The sequence below is a fragment of the Thermobia domestica genome, chromosome 5 (assembly GCF_964235325.1).
Source record: "Thermobia domestica chromosome 5, izTheDome1.hap1.1, whole genome shotgun sequence".
Classification (NCBI taxonomy): Eukaryota; Metazoa; Arthropoda; class Insecta; order Zygentoma; family Lepismatidae; genus Thermobia; species Thermobia domestica.
In genome coordinates, this window is record NC_137458.1 from 274,836,320 (window position 1) to 274,861,215 (window position 24,896).

General features: G+C 34.1%; 1 protein-coding gene across 1 annotated transcript; it reads left to right on the top strand.

The window, feature by feature from the left end:
• The first annotated feature begins 222 nt into the window (after positions 1-222).
• LOC145685539 (uncharacterized) lies at positions 223-24,328 on the top strand. The gene is made up of 7 exons (XM_081757937.1): positions 223-249; positions 3,158-3,238; positions 3,747-3,926; positions 17,690-17,770; positions 18,279-18,458; positions 23,247-23,384; positions 24,053-24,328. Exons 1-7 carry the CDS (start codon positions 223-225, stop codon positions 24,326-24,328), a joined length of 963 nt encoding a protein of 320 aa, XP_081614063.1.
• The last annotated feature ends 568 nt before the right edge of the window (positions 24,329-24,896 follow it).

The following is a 24,896-nucleotide window of genomic DNA, read 5'->3' on the forward strand; positions in this document are numbered from 1 at the left end:
TTACTGCTTTTGTTCTATGACGGAATAGGAATCTAAGGCTGAAAGTGCAAACCGTTAATTTGTACCACTTCGGAATAAAAATAGATGCTTGTAAAAGGAGATGGAATCAGCTCTTGCGAAGCTGAATCAAAGCAATAAACTGCGTTTCGGTATATCTTAAGTTCTTGCTCTACAAAAATCATTACTAAAAAGAAAATGGTAGTAAACTTCACTCCCTGCGGGATGTTGATAGGTGATTGGTGCCTGAAGGTATGTTCTCTTAACACTCTAAATCGGTTACAGGAAGACGCTCGTCGTTATATCTATGCTATGAATATAAATGAAGAAATGGAATTTTTTAATTTAAACTGTTTCCAGTTTGGGTAGAGAATTACAAGAGAAAGTGCAATATTTTCTCGGGAAGATGAATCAATTGTAAGTAACTGCATGTCGATATTTTTACCATTTCTCCTCTAAGCAAATCAGTATTGAAACCGAGAACATTAGTACATTCCATCTCCTACCAAGTTCGGTAGGGTATAAAGATTGTTATTTTAATTTTCCTTGATATCCTGATTCGTTTACAGAGATTCACATGTCTCTATCTATAATCTTTTTCTTATATGTTAATAAGATTGAACAGATAATTTCTAATTTGAACCGTTTCCAGTTTGAGTAGTGTGTCAATCAAGAAGATAAAAGCCATCCATGGGAAAGTAAATAGTTCTCAAGAAATAACATTCCTCTATCTCTTACTGTTCTTACTCCATAAAACTCAGTGCTAAAACCGGAAGTAGTAGTAAATTTCAATCTCTCCCGATTTTAGTAAAGTGTTCATGCTGTATTTGGATATACATCTTAAGACACTGAGAGATTGCAGAAAAACCCCAAAACCAGTCTCGCTTTCTTCCATGACGATAAGTGTTGAAACAGAAATCGCTTATTTAAACTAGGTGCTGTTTCATAGATGGTTAATGAACATCTTAGAACCTATTTTTTCTTCAATTATACGATTGCTTACGTCGTATCTCAATATAATTTGTCTTTCGTTTCTCTGTGGTAATTTGTATTGAAATTCCAAGTAATCTAAAATTTGTACCAAATATATGGTTTGGTAGAGTGTCTGGAAAGACATGATTCGTTGGCTTAAGTTACTGAATTGTTTGGAAATAACCGTTACTCTCTTTCTGTTCCCATTTTCGTTCTATTGCGATAAACACTGAAGCCGAAAGTGACTAATTTATACCAACTTCTAGTTTGAATAGACTAAATGATGGAGATAGAATCTATTCTTGGTATGTCGAATTGACGAAAGGGCAGACAAAGGCGAACCATAAGATTTTCGATACTTACGAATATCATAGTTCACTCATGGAATTTTAATAAAAAAAATAAAAGGTTTTATTATCATACTTAGAGTGATTTGTACGTATTGCACTTCAGAATGCCTTTATAATGATTGTCTAAATTAGTGGAATATTTTAGACTACGACTTTTTTTGAAATAACCATCACACTATAAATTTGGTAACTTTAGAATTTTCTAGTAAACATTTCTAAATTTACCCTTAAAACTCAAGCAAAAAACATCTAACAAATAAATGTTACGTATAACCATAATCATAATTGTGTAAACATTTACAAATCCCTTACCATGTCGGATGCGATTACTCAGCTTCTCTTTGAAACTTTGGAAGAGATATGTTATCCTGGTAAATGCTAAACCACTTTTATACAAACATCTCCGGAAATGAACCAAGTAATTAAGGAAATTCTCACATCAAAATGTTGTCTAAATTGTGATTAACAAGTAAAACTTTCAAATAAAATTTTTATTTTACATTACATTAATTAATTGCTGTAAAATTGGTAAGAAAAATTTCACAATTTTCATTAATATTTTCTGATGTAACAAACAACCCCAACGCTAAGATATATTTGGCACTATTAATTGAAAAGAGAAATAATAAAGATTTAATAATTAGAGTTGGAAACCAAGAAGCTAAAGATTTCCTTCCTAATTGTGTCGCATTATCAGCTTTCTTTCCGCTTGAAAACAAATAAAATCTTCTGGACTGACTGCAGATAATACAGTTTAACAAATTATTTTATACGAATTAATTACGAAAAATGAACACTTACACAGTAAGTAAAATTCACCAATATTCTTATAAATATCATTGCGATAATATGTATTTTAAAAATCTACGGGTAGTGTAAGACTCTGATAACAATAATAGTTGTTCTTTCTTCAAAAGTAGAAACTTAAATCTTAAATATTCATTATGAGATTTATTTTATTTGACTAAATGGAAAAGATCTTTCTTCCTTCAATGTTACTCATTCTTTGGCTAAAGGAAACGCCACACCAACAACGAATTATAGAAAGTATGAATAAAGATCATATTTGAAAGTCAGTAAGTCATAAAAGACAACAGCATATGCAATATGAACTGGACAGATTAAGCATGTGCACTAACTGAATGCCCACAAAGTGTAATCAGTTTAATATTCATTGTCAATGATTATTGGTAGAGTTACGTGATGAGCTGCATTATATTGCATATACGTGTCTGTGCGGGTTAAGTTTTTTCTGTAAGAAGATGTTTTCTTTTATCATAGCATGCAATTCACCTTGATAATGCAATTACATTCTCTGGTCTTGAGCATGTGATGCTAATATATTTGTCATTTAATTAAATAATAACAGGCTAACGGTAATTCAATTCCAATGCATCCCACGACGCAGAGAGCTACGATCGTCTTTAAATGTAGGAAGTAGACAGTTCAAAGCTACAATGTTTCATTTTCAAATAATGAAGGAAATTAGAACAAACATTTACCTATCAAACCGTATTAGTCTATTCTAAACATGTGTATTACACATGTACTTTCTTAGAAAAACATTTTCAGGGTTGATTTTAGACAGCAAGGTCACAACACTTTGATAGAAGGTATAATGAATTAGTGCTCTCAAATTACTTACTAACCATCACACAACACAAAATACCTATATAACACACAATAATAGTAATGTTCAAATGTCTCCTGTGAGTAGCTCACAAGGAACAGTTTTACGGTACTCGAATGTTTTCATTGTTTTAATTGCTACTTGTGCATATTACTCGGTAATAAACTATAAGGATATTTTAAGAATATATATGGTTTCATTCTTTCAGATCATTTTCGCTCTCATCGCTTTCGCATCTTCTGCTTATGCAGTTGGCGTTTTAGGAGGTGTTGGTGGAGTTGATTATTATGTAAGTCTCGTTAAGCAACTATATCTGAATTATGGTTCCAAAATATTAATGCGTCCGAAGGTGTATGTTACAAGTTTATTATGTAGGAATAGTGAGTTTTTAACTATTTAAGGTAATGATTTAAAATATCTGGCAAACAAAAATTTGGATTGTTAAAAACAATGACTTCAATTATCAAGAGGTTCAAATTAATAAAATATTAAATAAAAATTACTATTAATTTACAGGTACATATTAAAGAATTAAAAATGGTTCTAGAAATATATATCAGTTTTAAGGAGCGAATATTTATTAGAATATACATTTAAGTACTATCGATGTTACATAATAATTCTTGCTGATATCTATTTTTGAGGAAATATTACATTATATGGATTCGAAAATGTTTTGTGAGTTATTGTTTTCTTCATAGATATTTTCAGTTTACATAAACATAAAATGTATCTAATTACTTATGAGATAAATGAATCAGTGTAGAATGTTTCTAAGTAATTTTTGTTTCATTTAGGCCTACCCGCGATATCAATTTGGTTACGCAGTGAGTGATCGCCTCACAGGAGACAACAAACAACAGACTGAAATTCGTGATGGTCCAGTCGTCAGAGGACAATACAGCCTTATTGAACCTGATGGCAGTCGTAGAATTGTTACATACGGAGCTGATGATATCAATGGATTTAATGCAATTGTGAGAAGAGTTGGCGGCAATCTTCACGCTGGAATCGGAGGTGTCGGATACCTCGGTTAATAATGATTTTAAGAAATGTTGTTTGAAATAAAAATAAAGCAGTAGCAAGAATATTTCATGTCTATAATCCTTTCATATACTTGAAGAGGAAGTACTGAAATCATATGCATTAAGTATTACAAAATAACATATGGGTAAATATGTGATAAAATAGAACGGTACAAAATTTTGTCTTTTTAATTGGTAGTTTTCGATGTAAAATAGTCGAATATATCATATTGCACTAGCCACCTGCCCGAATTAATGGCAGTTTACCTGTATAAGCACTTAGTCGCACTACTCAATATATTTTTACAACTATCGAAATGGAAGAACTGAACTGATGATCTCTTTTAACTCATGACAAGATCAAAAATATATAGTTATGTAGATGTATTGTTTAATCACTATTAAACAAGGGTTCAGGAAGAAAAGTTAAAGACTCTCCTCGTCTTCCCCTTTTGAAGTTCTCATTGCTAACTTTAGGTGTTACGTTTTCTTAAGAATAAGCCATTGCCTTTTATTCTGCTTGTTAGTTAATAGTGTTTTGTGTAGATCTTTGTTGATGTCATCGAGCTTTCTCGAGTGATTAATCTGAAGAAGTTAGTTTTAAACGTAAGAACAGCACAACCTACATATAATATTTGAAGAAGTATGTATAATTAATGTGATTTATTGGTGTATGGTTTCATTTCCACTAGATTATTGTACTAAACCAAAGGAAAGGAAGAAACGATTCCTCTGCATGAAACTCTTTTAAGCAATGTATACATTTTTAATTTTTGCACTGACATAATATTATTTCCGTTAGCAGATGGTCAAAATGAAAAGTGTATGAAGAACCTGCTTCATCCGAAAGCTCTCCTATACAAATATTTAACAGTATTTAAAATAAGTCTGATTTACGGAGATTGGTTTTGTTTTCCTAGGGATAAATTGTTACAATGAAATTTAAAGAAAGCATCGTCCACCTCCTTGAAGATTCCTGTATTATTTTTTTTTTACATCCAAGTACATACACCCAGAAACTTCCATGTTCAATATTTAGTCTATGAATTTCATTTGCTCTTTGTGTAGCAGTGCTGAAGACTGACGTCTTAATGGCGTCCAAATCGTCTTTGTTCCAAGCGATTCTCTATAGTGATACATTTCTTAAGGAACACTAATTCTTTATGGTATAATGTTTAAGATGGATTATACGTGAGTCTGATTTATTGTTTAGGCTAAGATTCCTGTTGGATTTTGGGTTAAGAGTCTATTGTCTCCATGTATATAACTTTCCTCAAATCCGACACTGGATTTTGTCGTAGTTCCTGGCTTACAGTAATCCATTTTACAGTATTGTTTTCGATATTATTTGGTCTAGGAATTAATTCGTGCGGGTGGACAAGAGATGGCGCAACGAACGGAGCGTCACACAGTCCCGTGTATCCACATATGTGTTGCAAACCCCCTGTCATCGCGTATCGTTCGTAGTATAGGTCAGTGGATTAAAGCGTCAACAACACCAGTTTGTAGTTAAGTGAACATGGCGCAATTTGTGCCTGATAAAGTGTTTTTGCGGGGTGTCCTGCTGCATTACTTTAACATGCAGAAAAGTGCGACTGAAAGTCATCGTATTTTGGTGGAAGTGTATGGTGACCATGCTCTAGCTGAGCGAACGTGTCAGAAGTGGTTTGCACGGTTTAGAAGTGGTGATTTCGGCTTGGCAGACCAAGAGCGAGCTGGAAAGCCAAAAAAATTTCAAGACGAAGAATTGACAGCATTGCTCGAGCAGGATTCGTGTCAAACGCAGGAACAACTTGCAGCAGGATTAGGCGTTGATCAAACAACAGTCTCCAAACGCTTGAAAGCCATGGGAATGATTCAAAAGATGTCACATTGGGTTCCACATGAATTGAAAGACAGAGACGTTGAAAGACGAAAAACCATTTGCGAATTGCTGCTTCAACGACAAAGCAGAAAGGGGTTTCTTCATCGAATTATGACGGGTGATGAGAAGTGGATCCATTACGAGAACCCTAAACGAAAAAAGGCCTAGGTGAACAAACACAACCACATCACAAACACAAACACATCACAACCAAAACGAGATATTCACTGTGCAAAGGTTATGCTGTGCATATGGTGAGATATGAAAGGTGTGGTGTACTATGAGCTGCTGCAACCGGGTGAAACTATGAATGGAGAACGTTATCGACGACAATTAATGCGTTTGAAGCAAGCTCTGGCCAGAACACGACGAGAATGGGAGAACAGACATGATAAACTTATTGTTCAACATGATAACGCTCGCCCACATGTCGCAAAACCGGTCAAAACCTATTTAGAAAATGTCGAATGGGAAGTTTTACCCCACCCGCCGTATTCACCAGACGTTGCTCCTTCGGACTACTACTTGTTCGATTGCATGAACAACGATTTGATTGGACAGCGGTTTACTTCTTCAGAAGATATCGAAACATGGGTCTCTGACTGGATAGCTTCCAAGGATGAGGACTTCTTTCGCCACGGAATCCGTACATTGCCTGACAGATGGGCGAAAGTGGTGGCTAGTGATGGACAATATTTTTCTTAAGGTATTTATGTATTTTGTGTTTGTACTACAGCTTCAATGTGTGCGTACCAACCGCACGAATTAATTCCTAGACCAAATAGATCCGAATCACTCTTCGATCAAGTGACTTAGGACCTTAGTTATGAGAGTGGACATGATTAAAGATTCGATTACTTAGCGTTGAATGAAAATGAGAATATTAGTAACAACGGTTGTAATAATACTTATCAAGTAGTATATTTTTGAGTTTTTGAGTAAGTCAACATATATTTCGGTGTAAAGCAATTCAATTAATTCATGATCTATTTATTACGTTTAGTCATACCGGCGTTCCTAAGACACAAATGCAACTTCAAATGTATAAAAGTTTAATCTAAATACAGAATTTCCGTTTGACAGAACTTGAGATTGGTATCTTTAGCATGAAATCGGATGATGTTTTTCTAGTATTTCCTATGCAAATTTTAGAGAAACTGTGATACTACGGTATTATGTTTTATGTGGTTTAACATATCCTTCTTAATATTCATATATAAGATAATTAATCTTGAGTTTCAAAACTGTGGTAATACAGTATTTAGAAATCCTTATGTGAATAATGCGCCTTGAAATTTAAAGTGCAAATATTAATAACAAATTCTGCTATGATATACCAAGAAAAATTGAAAACAGCAAATAACAATGAAATTCGTAGTCTAATATTAATAATAACTAAACATATGACACCCGACAATCTATGTACGTAGCATTACACTTTGTATCACATTAACACTATCATTTAAGATGGTACACATTGAATGCTAGTCTTATTTGGAAATGTCTAAAAGTATTCAGTTAACTACCGAAATACCCTGCTCGTGATGAGAAATGCTGTATTGCAAGTTTGCATTACGAGAGTTACCAAAATGCTCAAATTTGACAGATATTTGGTAGAAAACATATTGATTTGACTTGTTCATGTAACCCAGAGCGTCCGTAGACAACTTTCTGGTAATTTTCTTTATAAACAATTATTGCTATAGAATGCGAAATTCGCTTCAAGTTTGATTACTTTACAGTATGTAGGTAACAGTTCGCACACTTAACTTATTTTAAATTAGATTCATTCATCTTTATTCTGATTTGATCTGTATATATAAAATTTCGGCAAAAATACATTTTGCTAAAAAATCATATTCACCACAAATTGTCGGCAAAGGTATTCTGGAGAGTTATACTAAATTGTTAACCGAACGCCTAGAAATATAACAGATAATAATTTACATTACGCCATATACTATTAATAAGTAGAAGCAATCTAATAGTTTTAAACCAATGAATTATATCATTAAAATTCATTAGGACAGAGGAAATATAGTAGATTCCAAATGTTCGTCTAGAGAAAATATCGGGAATTCAAAATATAACAGAAAACGTTTTTAGTAGGTCATATCATCGGAATGCCTTTGGAAGAATACTTAATTGTAATCAAATAATGACTCCCCATTAAATCATACGAAACTTGTACTTACTTATTCAAGGATCATTATTTTACATTTCGTAACTATTAGCAAAAGATGTAAAACAGCTTGAAAGATTTCAAAATAGGTATTTCATACACTAAAAATTTCAATGTGTTCAGAGCTCCTAAACGTTGTTTATTGTCAATACAATCGACGACTTATTTCGTATCGACATTTGAGGGAGAACAAATACAGTAACAAGAAAACGGCATTTTGGTTCTTGCCTAAGACATAAGCGTCATTTCAGATTTTGCTTGTGGAGTCACGTTTCTTTATTTTGCCTAACGAGGGTATAGGAAAATGAAATGAAATGAAATGTTTGAGTTTTTCTTTCCATGAATATGCCGGTTAGGCTAAAGGAGACGGTGATAATGAGAAATGAGTGAAATGTTGGAATGAAGAAAGTGGGAGGAAAGGAGAACCCCGAGAAAACCCACGAGCACCGTGTTCGTCCACCACAAAGTCCACACGGCGCGAGCTGGGATCGAATCAGGGACCCCTAGCAGCGGAAGAGGATGCTCTACCACTGAGCCACCGGGCACCCAAGGATATAGGAGTTTCATGGGTTTTTGTTATTATGTTACAATACAATTGACTAATCTATCAGTATTTCTTAAACGCAGAAGGTAGCAATTGCCCTTCTGTGTTACCCAAATAACTTCCCTGGTTGAGGACTTTCAGTAGTATTTGCTATAACTACAGACTAATTTTATTTGCTATAATTACATAAATTATTCGAATATCTATCGTTTTCAATTCTCATCTTTCATTACGCACAAATAGCAGACTCTTGTATTGCAATAAATTCACTATATTTTAAAAGCATTTCAAGATACTTTGGTTTTAGACCTTATATGATTTAGAGTTATAATTTATATAACATTATGCATACATACCGTAGCAAGTATTGGCTAGCATTAAGAGGGCAAAGATAAATGTTGAGGTCATCTGCAATATAAAAGAAGTGTGTTCGTATTTACTATACATAACTATTACCAAAATAAATTTAGCGGCCTTAAAAACACAACAAACATAATATAAGCCATACTATAGTTAAACTACAGAGACGTTTGACATATTTAATAAGCATGTTTCGTTCCACAGTGTGAAACGATAGCAGCCATACAAACTACGGGAATTCAATACTGAAACATGAAATGTACATCTTTATCTACTGGTTGCAAAACGATAATAAGATCGAACATATACTATTTTCCTCGGACACATAATGTATTATAGAACGGAGTTAGTCATAACAGCTATTTTTTACTGCTTTTGTTCTATGACGGAATGGGAATCTGAGGCTGAAAGTGGAAACCGTTAATTTGTACCACTTCGGAATCAAATAGATGCTTGTAAAAGGAGATGGAATCAGCTCTTGCGAAGCTGAATCAAAGCAATAAACTGCGTTTCGGTATATCTTAAGTTCTTGCTCTACAAAAATCATTATTAAAAAGAAAATGGTAAGTAAACTTCACTCCCTGCGGGATGTTGATAGATGATTGGTGCCTGAAGGTATGTTCTCTCAACACCCTAAATCGGTTACAGGAAGACGCTCGTCGTTATATCTATGCTATGAATATAAATGAAGAAATGGAATTTTTTAATTTAAACTGTTTCCAGTTTGGGTAGAGAATTACAAGAGAAAGTGCAATATTTTCTCGGGAAGATGAATCAATTGTAAGTAACTGCATGTCGATATTTTTACCATTTCTCCTCTAAGCAAATCAGTATTGAAACCGAGAACATTAGTACATTCCATCTCCTACCAAGTTCGGTAGGGTATAAAGATTGTTATTTTAATTTTCCTTGATATCCTGATTCGTTTACAGAGATTCACATGTCTCTATCTATAATCTTTTTCTTATATGTTAATAAGATTGAACAGAAAATTTCTAATTTGAACCGTTTCCAGTTTGAGTAGTGTGTCAATCAAGAAGATAAAAGCCATCCATGAGAAAGTTAATAGTTCTCAAGAAATAACATTCCTGTATCTCTTACTGTTCTTACTCCATAAAACTCAGTGCTAAAACCGGAAGTAGTAGTAAATTTCAATCTCTCCCGATTTTAGTAAAGTGTTCATGCTGTATTTGGATATACATCTTAAGACACTGATAGATTGCAGAAAACCCCCAAAACCAGTCTCGCTTTCTTCCATGACGATAAGTGTTGAAACAGAAATCGCTTATTTAAGCTACGTGCTGTTTCATAGATGGTTAATGAACATCTTAGAACCTATTTTTTCTTCAATTAATCGATTGCTTACGTCGTATCTCAATATAATTTGTCTTTCGTTTCTCTGTGGTAATTTGTATTGAAATTCCAAGTAATCTAAAATTTGTACCAAATATATGGTTTGGTAGAGTGTCTGGAAAGACATGATTCGTTGGCTTAAGTTACTGAATTGTTTGGAAATAACCGTTACTCTCTTTCTGTTCCCATTTTCGTTCTATTGCGATAAACACTGAAGCCAAAAGTGACTAATTTATATCAACTTCTAGTTTGAATAGACTAAATGATGGAGATAGAATCTATTCTTGGTACGTCGAATTGACGAAAGGGCAGACAAATGCGAACCATAAGATTTTCGATACTTACGAATATCATAGTTCACTCATGGAATTTTAATAAAAAAATAAAAGGTTTTATTATCATACTTAGAATGATTTGTACAATACGAATCAAAAAACCTGCAACATGAAAGTTTAAGTTCATTGTGAAACTACGCCAACAACATAGGCAACCAACCTAAGGTCTTTGTGGCACTGATCACGCCAGGATAACCTTCGGCTTCGTCCCCCTGCACACTTCGTTTGGAGCAAGAAATGCATAGACCACGTGACTACAAACCACAAATTTCTCACAAGATGGAGTAATAGATTGAGGTTCTTCTCATTTCTCTTCTCATTTTACATCCTCAGTTTTAAAGAGAGAGAAAGAGAAAAAGGTCAACGTGATAAAAACTAAATAAAGAGGAATATGCAAAATATAAAGGAAAAGAAAACGTGCGCATATATTGACAAATGACACATGCACTTCAAAGGAGACCATCTCAAATTTTGTTATGAACCATATATAATAACTGTGAGAATCAGCAAACCACAAAGACATAATTACACACCGTAAGTGTTATACAACACATATTTATTTAAACAAATAAAAATGCTTGCAGAAAGCTGAAAATGTCTTTAAAATCTCAACCATAACTAAAACAAGAGATTACTTCTCTATTGTTTTTCTTCGTAGCATCCATCTACATGGAGAAATGGGAAAGAGATAACATCTTAAGAGATTCGCACGTATACAATATCGGAAACTGCTAAATGGAAAAAAGTACCGTCTTTGGCTGGGATTCGAACCCAGAACCATAGTGTTAGAAATCCAACACTCTACTAATGTAGCTAGTCTGACAGTAATACCCTGTTCCTCCATCATTACCTATGAAAGATGGAATGGAGTCTGCAGAAAACTACGTCTAACATGTCCACGACAGACCGCCTATAACCTATGTCTAATTGGTACTTAAAAAAGCTAGTTCTACACGTGCATAGAAAAGTAAAATCAAATGAGTAGTTAGTACACATCACTTTGTCTGTCTCACTCTATCTCTGACTATAGAAATAGAGGAAGAAGAAAAAGATATAGAGGTGAGAACACAGGAAGAACAAGCAAAAATATAAGTTGCAGGAAAATGAATATCAAGGAGAGAGAGAGAGACATAGAGACAGAGAGAAAAATAGAGGGAACGGAGCAAATGATTTAATATACATCGGAAAAGAAGATTCACAACTGTGCTATACATTTAATGTATTGAATACTCTGCAGGCCCGTATCCACGGGGGGGGGGCTAGGGGGGCCGCCCCCCCTAAACTTTGGCTGGCCCCAATAAAGGTTTCACGATAGGCTTGCAAATAAACTATAATATGGTGATGAAGTATAATATGATTGGGTCGGGCTCCCCCTAACTTCGGCCCCCCCCTAAATTTGTGGGCTGGCTATGGGCCTGATACTCTGTTTCTTCTAAATAGCTTGCTAGATGACAAATATTAATTTGTAAAAACGTAGCAAATGCCCGCGTTGTCTTGTTTTCTTACTATTTCAGTAATAGTGGAAAACGTGGTTTATGCAACATAATAAATTACTAATTTTCCCACAACAACCATGTAGATGTTGTTGATGATTTTGAGTTTAACGTCCGTTCAGCAGCGAGATTATATGAGACGTTGACCTACTTATTAACGTGGAATCCGAACCATATGAGCTGCTGCCGGGAATCGAAGCAACCATGTACTGTTGGTAAGAAATTTCTAAGCAAAAGAAAAAAATGATCAGCAAAATACATAAAACGATAGTCCTGCAAACTATTACTTAAAGAGAATTTATTGTAAAATCAATACATCCATGTGGCGGTATATAGTCGTAAAGTGATGAAAACTTAATATTAAACTGTCGATCACATTGTTTTACTTATTTGAATTCAATGTCGTATAGATTCGGTTTTAGCTCTAGATTTCAGCGTTCTCACTTCGATTCTTAACTTGTTGGAAATATGCATTAATCGAAATTATAAAAAGAGTATTAGAGTACGTCGTCGCCAACATGTGCTTTTATTTCAGGGAGCATAAAGTCGAGAAGATCAACATTTTTTTTACCATTAAATCGGCCTATAATTCGATGGATACCACCTAACCTGTAGTCTCGCATATCCATCCCCAACAGTGAATCGTCACATGACCCATTCGCGCTGAACGGGCCATATATTGTGGATCAAACCGTCTTCCAGATGGGCGATACACACGTGTTGGCCCAAAATTTCCAGTGGAAAATATTTTTTCATCTGTAAAGACAACAGTGTCCGAGTGACAAGTAATATTTAGCTCTGCAAACGCCAGTCTATCGACTTTGTGATCTTCTGTCAATCTCTCCTTAACAGCAGCCCGGAAGGACCTTAAGCCTGCGGCCCGAATTCGCCGTCGGACTGTAGTTACATAACCTGGAAAGGCGGTAGACTGTTGCAGTTTTCGGGCACACATGAAAGGCTGTCGACAGCATTGATCAACTAATCGTTGGTCTTGTGTCGGTGAGGACACTCGTGGCCGACCACTTCCAGATTTTCGAGTTAGGCTTCCAGTTTCCTCATATTTTTTCCACCACCTGAACGCTGTTGCACGATGCACGCCTAATCGAGCGCCTGCTTCAGGAACACTCAATCCCGCATGTTCAATTAGAGCGATAACACTCTCGCGTACAGAATGATCATATTGCGCCATCCTTACACACCAAAGTAAAAGTACTAGAACGTCTTTGAATATAGGATAATGCAACATATTGCTATACATGACGTCGTATTATGAAAGGCATGCGTAGAAGAAGTAGATGTGCCTGTAATCAACTGTTGTTGCACGCAAAAATACTCACTCACTGTTAGTAACAAAATATTTTCCATTTTTTTAAATCCAATACATTAGAATATAGTAGCAGTTACTATTTTTTAAGAACATAACTTCCATCGAGTGGTGGGCATAAACAAAAACTCGTAACTATGCAACAGTTAACTTCCATCAAAACCCACGAAGTACTTTACAGATTTAATCTGATTTATTTGTGCAATTTAGATACATATAAGATTACAACTTGTCCGGGAAATTTGTTTATACTCGTCTAAAACAGTTCTATTCTATTATTCGCCACTCGTATACATTATATGACAAACAACAAAACAGAAACAAGTAAAGTGCAACTACTATAGACAATATTTATCAAAACGTACTAGAGGATTAAGATATAGCCGAGCGGTTTAGTAGAGTAGTCTACTACCTCCGCCTTCTCGTGTTCAAACCCACCTGAGGTTTGTGTCTATTCTCTGTTTTTTTTTTCTTGTGCTTTCACAACGAACGTTTTTTCTATAATTCCTATAAGCTATGACTTGCAAACCCTAAAGAAAATACACATGTTTATTGTAATACTCTAATCCGGATTTTTATGTTATTCTCTTCTTTTAGCTAGTTAAATTTCGTATATTTTTATAATTTCGATTAATGCATATTTCCAACAAGTTAAGAATCGAAGTGAGAACGCTGAAATCTAGAGCTAAAACCGAATCTATACGACATTGAATTCAAATAAGTAAAACAATGTGATCGACAGTTTAATATTAAGTTTTCTAATCACTTTACGACTATATACCGCCACATGGATGTATTGATTTTACAATAAATTCTCTTTAAGTAATAGTTTGCAGGACTATCGTTTTATGTATTTTGCTGATCATTTTTTTCTTTTGCTTAGTAATTTCTTACCAACAGTACATGGTTGCTTCAATTCCCGGCAGCAGCTCATATGGTTCGGATTCCACGTTAATAAGTAGGTCAACGTCTCATATAATCTCGCTGCTGAACGGACGTTAAACTCAAAATCATCAACAACATCTACATGGTTGTTGTGGGAAAATTAGTAATTTATTATGTTGCATAAACCACGTTTTCCACTATTACTGAAATAGTAAGAAAACAAGACAACGCGGGCATTTGCTACGTTTTTACAAATTAATATTTGTCATCTAGCAAGCAATTTAGAAGAAACAGAGTATCAGGCCCGTAGCCAGCCCACAAATTTAGGGGGGGGCGGCCGAAGTTAGGGGGAGCCCGACCCAATCATATTATACTTCATCACCATATTATAGTTTATTTGCAAGCCTATCGTGAAACCTTTATTGGGGCCAGCCAAAGTTTAGGGGGGGCGGCCCCCCTAGCCCCCCCCCGTGGATACGGGCCTGCAGAGTATTCAATACATTAAATGTATAGCACAGTTGTGAATCTTCTTTTCCGATGTATATTAAATCATTTGCTCCGTTCCCTCTATTTTTCTCTCTGTCTCTATGTCTCTCTCTCTCTCTCCTTGATATTCATTTTCCTGCAACTTATATTTTTGCTTGTTCTTCCCGTGTTCTCACCTCTATATTTTTTTCTTCTTCCTCTATTTCTATAGTCAGAGATAGAGTGAGACAGACAAAGTGATGTGTACTAACTACTCATTTGATTTTACTTTTCTATGCACGTGTAGAACTAGCTTTTTTAAGTACCAATTAGACATAGGTTATAGGCGGTCTGTCGTGGACATGTTAGACGTAGTTTTCTGCAGACTCCATTCCATCTTTCATAGGTAATGATGGAGAAACAGGGTATTACTGTCAGACTAGCTACATTGGTAGAGTGTTGGATTTCTAACACTATGGTTCTGGGTTCGAATCCCAGCCAAAGACGGTACTTTTTTCCATTTAGCAGTTTCCGATATTGTATACGTGCGAATCTCTTAAGATGTTATCTCTTTCTCATTTCTCCATGTAGATGGATGCTACGAAGAAAAACAATAGAGAAGTAATCTCTTGTTTCAGTTATGGTTGAGATTTTAAAGACATTTTCAGCTTTCTGCAAGCACTTTTATTTGTTTAAATAAATATGTGTTGTATAACACTTACTGTGTGTAATTATGTCTTTGTGGTTTGCTGATTCTCACAGTTATTATATATGGTTCATAACAAAATTTGAGATGGTCTCCTTTGAAGTGCATGTGTCATTTGTCAATATATGCGCACGTTTTCTTTTCCTTTATATTTCATATATTCCTCTTTATTTAGTTTTTATCACGTTGACCTTTTTCTCTTTCTCTCTCTTTAAAACTGAGGATGTAAAATGAGAAGAACCTCAATCTATTACTCCATCTTGTGAGAAATTTGTGGTTTGTAGTCACGTGGTCTATGCATTTCTTGCTCCAAACGAAGTGTGCAGGGGGACAAAGCCGAAGGTTATCCTGGCGTGATCAGTGCCACAAAGACTTTAGGTTGGTTGCCTATGTTGTTGGCGTAGTTTCACAATGAACTTAAACTTTCATGTTGCAGGTTTTTTGATTCGTATTGTACGTATTGCACTTCAGAATGCCTTTATAATGATTGTCTAAAGTAGTGGAATATTTTAGACTATGACTTTTCCGAAATAACCATCACACTATAAATTTGGCAACTTTAGAATTTTCTAGTAAACATTTCTAAATTTACCCTTAAAACTCATGCAAAAAAGATCTAACAAATAAATGTTACGTATAACCATAATCATAATTGTGTAAACATTTACAAATCCCTTACCATGTCGGATGCGATTACTCAGCTTCTCTTTGAAACTTTGGAAGAGACATGTTATCCTGGTAAATGCTAAACCATTTTTATACAAACATCTCAGGAAATGAACCAAGTAATTAAGGAAATTCTCACATCAAAATGTTGTCTAAATTGTGATTAACAAGTAAAACTTTCAAATAAAATTTTTATTTTACATTACATTAATTAATTGCTGTAAATTGGTAAGAAAAATTTCACAATTTTCATTAATATTTTCTGATGTAACAACACCCCAACATTGCTAAGATATATTTGGCACTATTAATTGAAAAGAGAAATAATAAAGATTTAATAATTAGAGTTGGAAACCAAGAAGCTAAAGATTTCCTTCCTAATTGTGTCGCATTATCAGCTTTCTTTCCGCTTGAAAAAAAATAAAATCTTCTGGACTGACTGCAGTTAATACATTTTAGCAAATTACTTTATACGAATTAATTACGAAAAATGAACACTTACACAGTAAGTAAAATTCACCAATATTCTTATAAATATCATTGCAATAATATGTATTTTAAAAATCTACGGGTAGTGTAAGACTCTGATAACAATAATAGTTGTTCTTTCTTCAAAAGTAGAAACTTAAATCTTAAATATTCATTATGAGATTTATTTTATTTGACTAAATGGAAAAGATCTTTCTTCCTTCAATGTTACTCATTCTTTGGCTAAAGGAAACGCCACACCAACAACGAATTATAGAAAGTATGAATAAAGATCATATTTGAAAGTCAGTAAGTCATAAAAGACAACAGCATATGCAATATGAACTGGACAGATTAAGCATGTGCACTAACTGAATGCCCACAAGTGTAATCTGTTTAATATTCATTGTCAATGATTATTGGTAGAGTTACGTGATGAGCCGCATTATATTGCATATACGTGTCTGTGCGGGTTAAGTTTTTTCTGTAAGAAGATGTTTTCTTTTATCATAGCATGCAATTCACCTTGATAATGCAATTACATTCTCTGGTCTTGAGCATGTGATGCTAATATATTTGTCATTTAATTAAATAATAACAGGCTAAAGGTAATTCAATTCCAATGCATCCCACGACGCAGAGAGCTACGATCGTCTTTAAATGTAGGAAGTAGACAGTTCAAAGCTACAATGTTTCAATTTCAAATAATGAAGGAAATTAGAACAAACATTTACCTATCAAACCATATTTGTCTATTCTAAACATGTGTATTACACATGTACTTTCTTAGAAAAACATTTTCAGGGTTGATTTTAGACAGCAAGGTCACAACACTTTGATAGAAGGTATAATGAATTAGTGCTCTCAAATTACTTACTCACCATCACACAACACAAAATACCTATATAACACACAATAATAGTAATGTTCAAATGTCTCCTGTGAGTAGCTCACAAGGAACAGTTTTACGGTACTCGAATGTTTTCATTGTTTTAATTGCTACTTGTGCATATTACTCGGTAATAAACTATAAGGATATTTTAAGAATATATATGGTTTCATTCTTTCAGATCATTTTCGCTCTCATCGCTTTCGCATCTTCTGCTTATGCAGTTGGCGTTTTAGGAGGTATTGGTGGAGTTGATTATTATGTAAGTCTCGTTAAGCAACTATATCTGAATTATGGTTCCAAAATATTAATGTGTCCGAAGGTGTATGTTACAAGTTTATTATGTAGGAATAGTGAGTTTTTAACTATTTAAGGTAATGATTTAAAATATCTGGCAAACAAAAATTTGGATTGTTAAAAACAATGACTTCAATTATCAAGAGGTTCAAATTAATAAAATATTAAATAAAAATTACTATTAATTTACAGGTACATATTAAAGAATTAAAAATGGTTCTAGAAATATATATCAGTTTTAAGGAGCGAATATTTATTAGAATATACATTTAAGTACTATCGATATTACATAATAATTCTTGCTGATATCTATTTTTGAGGAAATATTACATTATATGGATTCGAAAATGTTTTGTGAGTTATTGTTTTCCTCATAGATATTTTCAGTTTACATAAACATAAAATGTATCTAATTACTTATGAGATAAATGAATCAGTGTAGAATGTTTCTAAGTAATTTTTGTTTCATTTAGGCCTACCCGCGATATCAATTTGGCTACGCAGTGAGTGATCGCCTCACAGGAGACAACAAACAACAGACTGAAATTCGTGATGGTCCAGTCGTCAGAGGACAATACAGCCTTATTGAACCTGATGGCAGTCGTAGAATTGTTACATACGGAGCTGATGATATCAATGGATTTGATGCAATTGTGAGAAGAGTTGGCGGCAATCTTCACGCTGGAATCGGAGGTGTCGGATACCTCGGTTAATAATGATTTTAAGAAATGTTGTTTGAAATAAAAATAAAGCAGTAGCAAGAATATTTCATGTCTATAATCCTTTCATATACTTGAAGAGGAAGTACTGAAATCATATGCATTAAGTATTACAAAATAACATATGGGTAAATATGTGATAAAATAGAACGGTACAAAATTTTGTCTTTTTAATTGGTAGTTTTCGATGTAAAATAGTCGAATATATCATATTGCAATAGCCACCTGCCCGAATTAATGGCAGTTTACCTGTATAAGCACTTAGTCGCACTCAAACTACTCAATATATTTTTACAACTATCGAAATGGAAGAACTGAACTGATGATCTCTTTTAACTCATGACAAGATCAAAAATATATAGTTATGTACATGTATTGTTTAATCACTATAAAACAAGGGTTCAGGAAGAATAGTTTAAGACCCTCCTCGTCTTCCCCTTTTGAAGTTCTCATTGCTATCTTTAGGTGTCATGTTTTCTTAAGAATAAGCCATTGCCTTTTATTCTGCTTGTTAGTTAATAGTGTTTTGTGAAGATCTTTGTTGATGTCATCGAGCTTTCTCGAGTGATTAATCAGAAAAGTTACTTTTAAACGTAAGAACAGCAAAACCTCATATAATATTTGAAGAAGTATGTATAGTTAATATGATTTATTGATGTATGGTTTCATTTCCACTAGATTATTGTCCTAAACCAAAGGGAAGGAAGAAACGATACCTCTGCATGAAACTCTTTTAAGCAATGTATACATTTTTAATTTTTGCACTGACATAATATTATTTCCGTTAGCAGATGGTCAAAATGAAAAGTGTATGGAGAACCTACTTCATCCGAAAGCTCTCCTATACAAATATTTAACAGTATTTAAAAATAAGTCTGATTTACGGAGATTGGTTTTGTTTTCCTAGGGATAAATTGTTACAATGAAATTTAAGATAAGCATCGTCCACCTCCTTGAAGATTCCTGTAGTATTTTTTTACATCCAAGTACATATACCCAGAAACTTCCATGTTTAATATTTAGTCTATGAATTTCATTTGCTCTTTGTGTAGCAGTGCTGAAGATTGACGTCTTAATGGCGTCCAAATCGTCTTTGTTCCAAGCGATTCTCTATAGTGATACATTTCGTAAGGAACACTAATTCTTTATGGTATAATGTTTAAGATGGATTATACGTGAGTCTGATTTTTTGTTTAGGCTAAGATTCCTGTTGGATTTTGGGTTAAGTATCCATTGTCTCCATGTATATAACTTTCCTCAAATCCGACACTGGATTTTGTCGTAGTTCCTGGCTTACAGTGATCCACTTTACAGTATTGTATTCGATATTAGATCCGAATCACTCTTCGATCAAGTGACTTAACACCTTAATTATGAGAGTGGACATGATTAAAGATTCGATTACATAACATTGAATGAATATGAGAATATTGGTAACAATGGTTGTAATAATACTTATCAAATAGTATATTTTTGAGTAAGTCAACATATATTTCGGTGTAAAGCAATTCACATAAATTCATGATCTATTTATTACGTTCAGTCAAATCGGCCTTCCGAAGAGACAAATGGAACTTCGGATGTATAAAAGTTTAATCTAAATACAGAATTTCCGTTTGACAGAACTTGAGATTGGTATCTTTAGCATGAAACCAGAGGATGTTTTTCTAGTATTTCCTATGCAAATTTTAGAGAAACTGTGATACTACGGTATTATGTTTTATGTGGTTTAACATTTCCTTCTGAATATTCACATATAAGATAATTAATCTTGAGTTTTAAAACTGTGGTAATACAGTATTTAGAAATCCTTATGTGAATAATGCGCCTTGAAATTTAAAGTGCAAATATTAATAACACATTCTGCTATGATATACCAAGAAAAATTGAAAACAGCAAATAACAATGAAATTCGTAGTCTAATATTAATAATAACTAAACATATGACACCCGACAATCTATGTACGTAGCATTACACTTTGCATCACATTAACACTATCATTTAAGATGGTACACATTGAATGCTAGTCTTATTTGGAAATGTCTAAAAGTATTCAGTTAACTACCGAAATACCCTGCTCGTGATGAGAAATGCTGTATTGCAAGTTTGCATTACGAGAGTTACCAAAATGCTCAAATTTGACAGATATTTGGTAGAAAACATATTGATTTGACTTGTTCATATAACCCAGAGCGTCCGTAGACAACTTTCTGGTAATTTTCTTTATAAACAAATATTACTATAGAATGCGAAATTCGCTTCAAATTTGATTACTTTACACTATGTAGGTAACAGTTCGCACACTTAACTTATTTTAAATTAGATTCATTCATCTTTATTCTGATTATCTGTATATATAAAATTTCGGCAAAAATACATTTTGCTAAAAAATCATATTCACCACAAATTGTCGGCAAAGGTATTCTGGAGAGTTATAGTAAATTGTTAACCCAACGCTGTTTGAGGAAGATATTTCTAAAAATAATCGGGACAGTAATAACATTTATTTAGCTCTTAGCATGCTTATGTGTTTGTAAATTGAATTTCCAATGTATATCGTCTAGCTTGTTGACCTCAGACCTATCTGTCTGTTTAGGTCTTTTCTGAAACTGAATTGTAGTTCTGCTTCAGACGCATAGAGCACACTTGTCTCATTTTACTAACATTTGGATAACTAGATCTTAGAAACTATTCCTTCAACGGCCAAGTGTGATTGTATGTTAGCCACTAAATTAGGAGCCTTCTTTATGGTATTAGATTAAACCAAGAAAGGAAGATATTAACAACGGAATTTTTCACTAATATAAGAAAAGAAATTCTTGTTCAGTTGCATGGATATATTTCTAATTATATTTTACAAATATTATTTCAATATATCTTAACCAAGGAGATAAATTCCTTGGATACCTTGTCCAGCGTAACCCCAAGGTCCATATCCACCACGCAAGAGTGCAGATCCGGCAAGTCCATAGCCAGCAACACCAACATCACCTAATCCAAGACCAGTCAGTTCGGTGACACCTAGACCAGCTCCACCAACTCCAATACCACCGAGTCCAACACCACTAAGTCAAATACCGCTAAGTCCAGTAGCACCAAGACCATATCCACCAATAGCTCCAACTACAAGAACTGTACGCACTGAAATTCAGTTATTATTCTTTCTGCTTACTCCGGTTCCAACAAGTACGCCTAGAAATATAACAGATAATAATTTACATTACGTCATATACTATTAATAAATAGAAGTAATCTAATAGTTTTAAACCAATGAATTATATCATTAAAATTCATTAGGACAGAGGAAATATAGTAGATTCCAAATGTTCGTCTAGAGAAAATATCGAGAATTCAACATATAGCAGAAAACGTTTTTAGTAAGTCAAATAATCAGAACTTCTTCAAATGCCTGTGGAAGAAGACTTAATTGTAATCAAGTAATGACTCCCCATTAAATCATAAGAAACTTGTACTTACTTATTCAAGGATTATTATTTTACATTTTGTAACTATTAACAAAAGATGTAAAACAACTTGAAAGATTTCACAGTAGCCATTTCATACACTAGAATTTTCAATGTGTTCAGAGCTCCTAAACGTTGTTTATTGTCAATACATTCGACGACTTATTTCATATCGACATTTGAGGGAGAACAAATACAGTAACAAGAAAACGGTATTTTGGTTCTTGCTTAAGACATAAGCGTCATTTCAGATTTTGTTGGTGGAGTCACGTTTCTTTACCTTGCCTAACGAGGGTATAGGAAAATGAAATGAAATGAAATGTTTGAGTTTTACGTCCCATGATTATGCCGATTAGGCTAAAGGAGACGGTGATAATGAGAAATTAGTGAAATGTTGGAATGAAGAAAGTGGGATTAAACGGGAGAACCCCGAGAAAACCTACGACCACCGTGTTCGTCCACCACGAAGTCCACACGGCGCCAGCTGGGATCGAACCAGGGACCCTTAGCAGCGGAGGTGGACGTTCTACAACTGAGCCATCGCGCACCCAAGGATATAGGAGTTTCATGGGTTTTTGTTATTATGTTACAATACAACTGACTAAACTATCAGTATTTCTTAAACGCAGAAGGTAGCAATTGCCCTCCTTTGTTACCAAGTGACGTCCCTGGTTGAGGACTTTCAGTAGCATTTGCTATAACTAGAGACTAATTTTATTTGCTATAATTACATAAATTATTCGGATTACTATCGTTTTCCATTTCCATATCATCTCCAACAATGAATTCCGATCCTTGGTTTTGGTCATTTCATTGCTGGCCAAATAGATAGAGATATATGAGGTAGTTCTTGAGATGATTTTCTCTTGGACGGAGATACACACGAATAGACACGATATAAAGAAGCTTTGGTAAACAGAACTCCATAACAATCGTCCCTGTAGCAACCGTATTCTTTACAAAATGATCTTGATGGTCAAAACGTTAAGAAAATATTTTCACAGTTAAAATTAAAGTTTTGATTCAGGTGTATTATTAAGGTCAACTACACACTTCGTGATACAAATGCACTTTAAAGTAAATTTGAAAGCTCTTTGTTTAGTGTACACTTCATTTGAATAAAAAAACTCATTTTACTAGCATTTAGTTGATTTAAGTGTTAGTGTTTACGAATATAATAGGTGTCATTTATATATTGATATTGATGAGAAAGTGAATTTTATCAGTAATAAAAAACCAATGGTTTTGTGTTTCCAGATTGTTTTAACATTCGTTGCTCTGGTTGCTGCTAGCGTCTCTATTGGTTTGACTGGAGGTTATGGTGCAGTTGGAGAGTATGGAAATTACGGTATGATTATAGGTTACGGTGGTCTGGGAAGAGGTTTGAACTATTACGTAAGTAAAGCTTAATATTCACTTCAATTTTCTATTTTATGTGTTGAAACTCGTGATATAAGAAATATAAAATAAATTTGTATTCCCTAAGAAATCGATAAGAAAGCCATCTTTCATATAATTCAAAATGACTCAAAGGTGAATGTGAGTAGCATTAGCAACACGTATGAATAGCATTCACGGTCATGCACATATTTGGAGAAATGAAATGAAATCTTTGAGTTTTACGTCCCACGGTTATGCCCGTTAGGCTAAAGGAGACAGTGATGATGAGTAATAAATGAAATGGTGGAATGAAGAAAGTGGGAGGAAACGGGAGAACCCCGAGGAAACCCACGCACTCGGTGTTTATTCAATTGACGGGGGCTGGGATCGACCCCGGGACCCCAAGCACCATAGGTGAACGCTCTACCACTGAGCCGAGCAAATATTTGGTTCAGTACTAATTATTTTTAATGAAATTCTCGATACGGAATCATAAGGTACTTATTTTATAATAATGTTTTTCCCAAGGAATAATACGTTTAAAATACATCAATATCTATTTTGATATATTCCTATACTATGCTAAAATCTTACCCAATGTATGTCCCTAATCGAATGAAGTTAATATTGAATATTTTAAATGCATGTAAGCAGGTAATTAAATTTTCTTATGAATTTTACAGTCATACCCAAGATACAAGTTTGGATATTCCGTGTCTGATGCCTTAACAGGAGACCACAAACAACAAACGGAAGTACGTGATGGAGACTTAGTACGAGGGCATTACAGCTTGGTTGAGAACGATGGCAGTCTGAGACGAGTCAACTATCAAGCTGATGGAATTAATGGTTTCAACGCTATCGTGAGAAGAGTGGGACCAAATGTTCATGTATATAGCCAGCTTGGTGGCTTGGGTGGTTATGGTGGATATGGAGGATGTGGCGGATACCTGGGTTGAATATCTCTTCAATGTTGTGTAATGATCAGGATATGAAAAATAACTTAGTTTCATGAATTTATAAGCAGAAAATTATTTTCTTTAGTAGGATGAATAGAAACTAAATTCACTAACATTAACAAGGTAAAATAATGCTCGCTGTATCTTATCTTTGATCTTGAGCAACGATCTTTCAACTTTTCACAATATCCATGTAACATGTGATTCAGGATGCTTGCAAGTAAGATATAATTAGTGCTTCAAGATATCGGTATTAATAATTGCTAATTAAATACATAATTTCTCAAAAAAAGAAGAGTTGTATATTTGTCTCGACGTTTCTCCATGATTTCTTTCGGAAACATTTCGTGAATACATATAAATATGGGCACCAGTTTGAAAGTGAATGTATCCGAATTAACAGTGAAGAACACATCATCATGCAGATATTTGCAGTAAGTCGAGTTTGATATTTACTAAGTAATAGTAGCCTTGCGATTAGAAATCACCTTGATTTACTGGAATGGTAATAATATTTGGAATGATGGAAGATATCAAATTGTGACATTTCTCCTCTTCATGATAATGA

What these genes read in the sequence shown, in the direction of transcription:
- LOC145685539 (XM_081757937.1), top strand. Translation starts at nt 223, where the DNA reads ATGTTGATAGGTGATTGGTGCCTGAAG. An exon ending in TAGGTGATTGGTGCCTGAAG is followed by an intron (nt 250 to 3,157) that starts GTATGTTCTCTT and finishes TCATTCTTTCAG; the next exon opens with ATCATTTTCGCTCTCATCGC. An exon ending in TCAATGGATTTAATGCAATT is followed by an intron (nt 3,927 to 17,689) that starts GTGAGAAGAGTT and finishes TCATTCTTTCAG; the next exon opens with ATCATTTTCGCTCTCATCGC.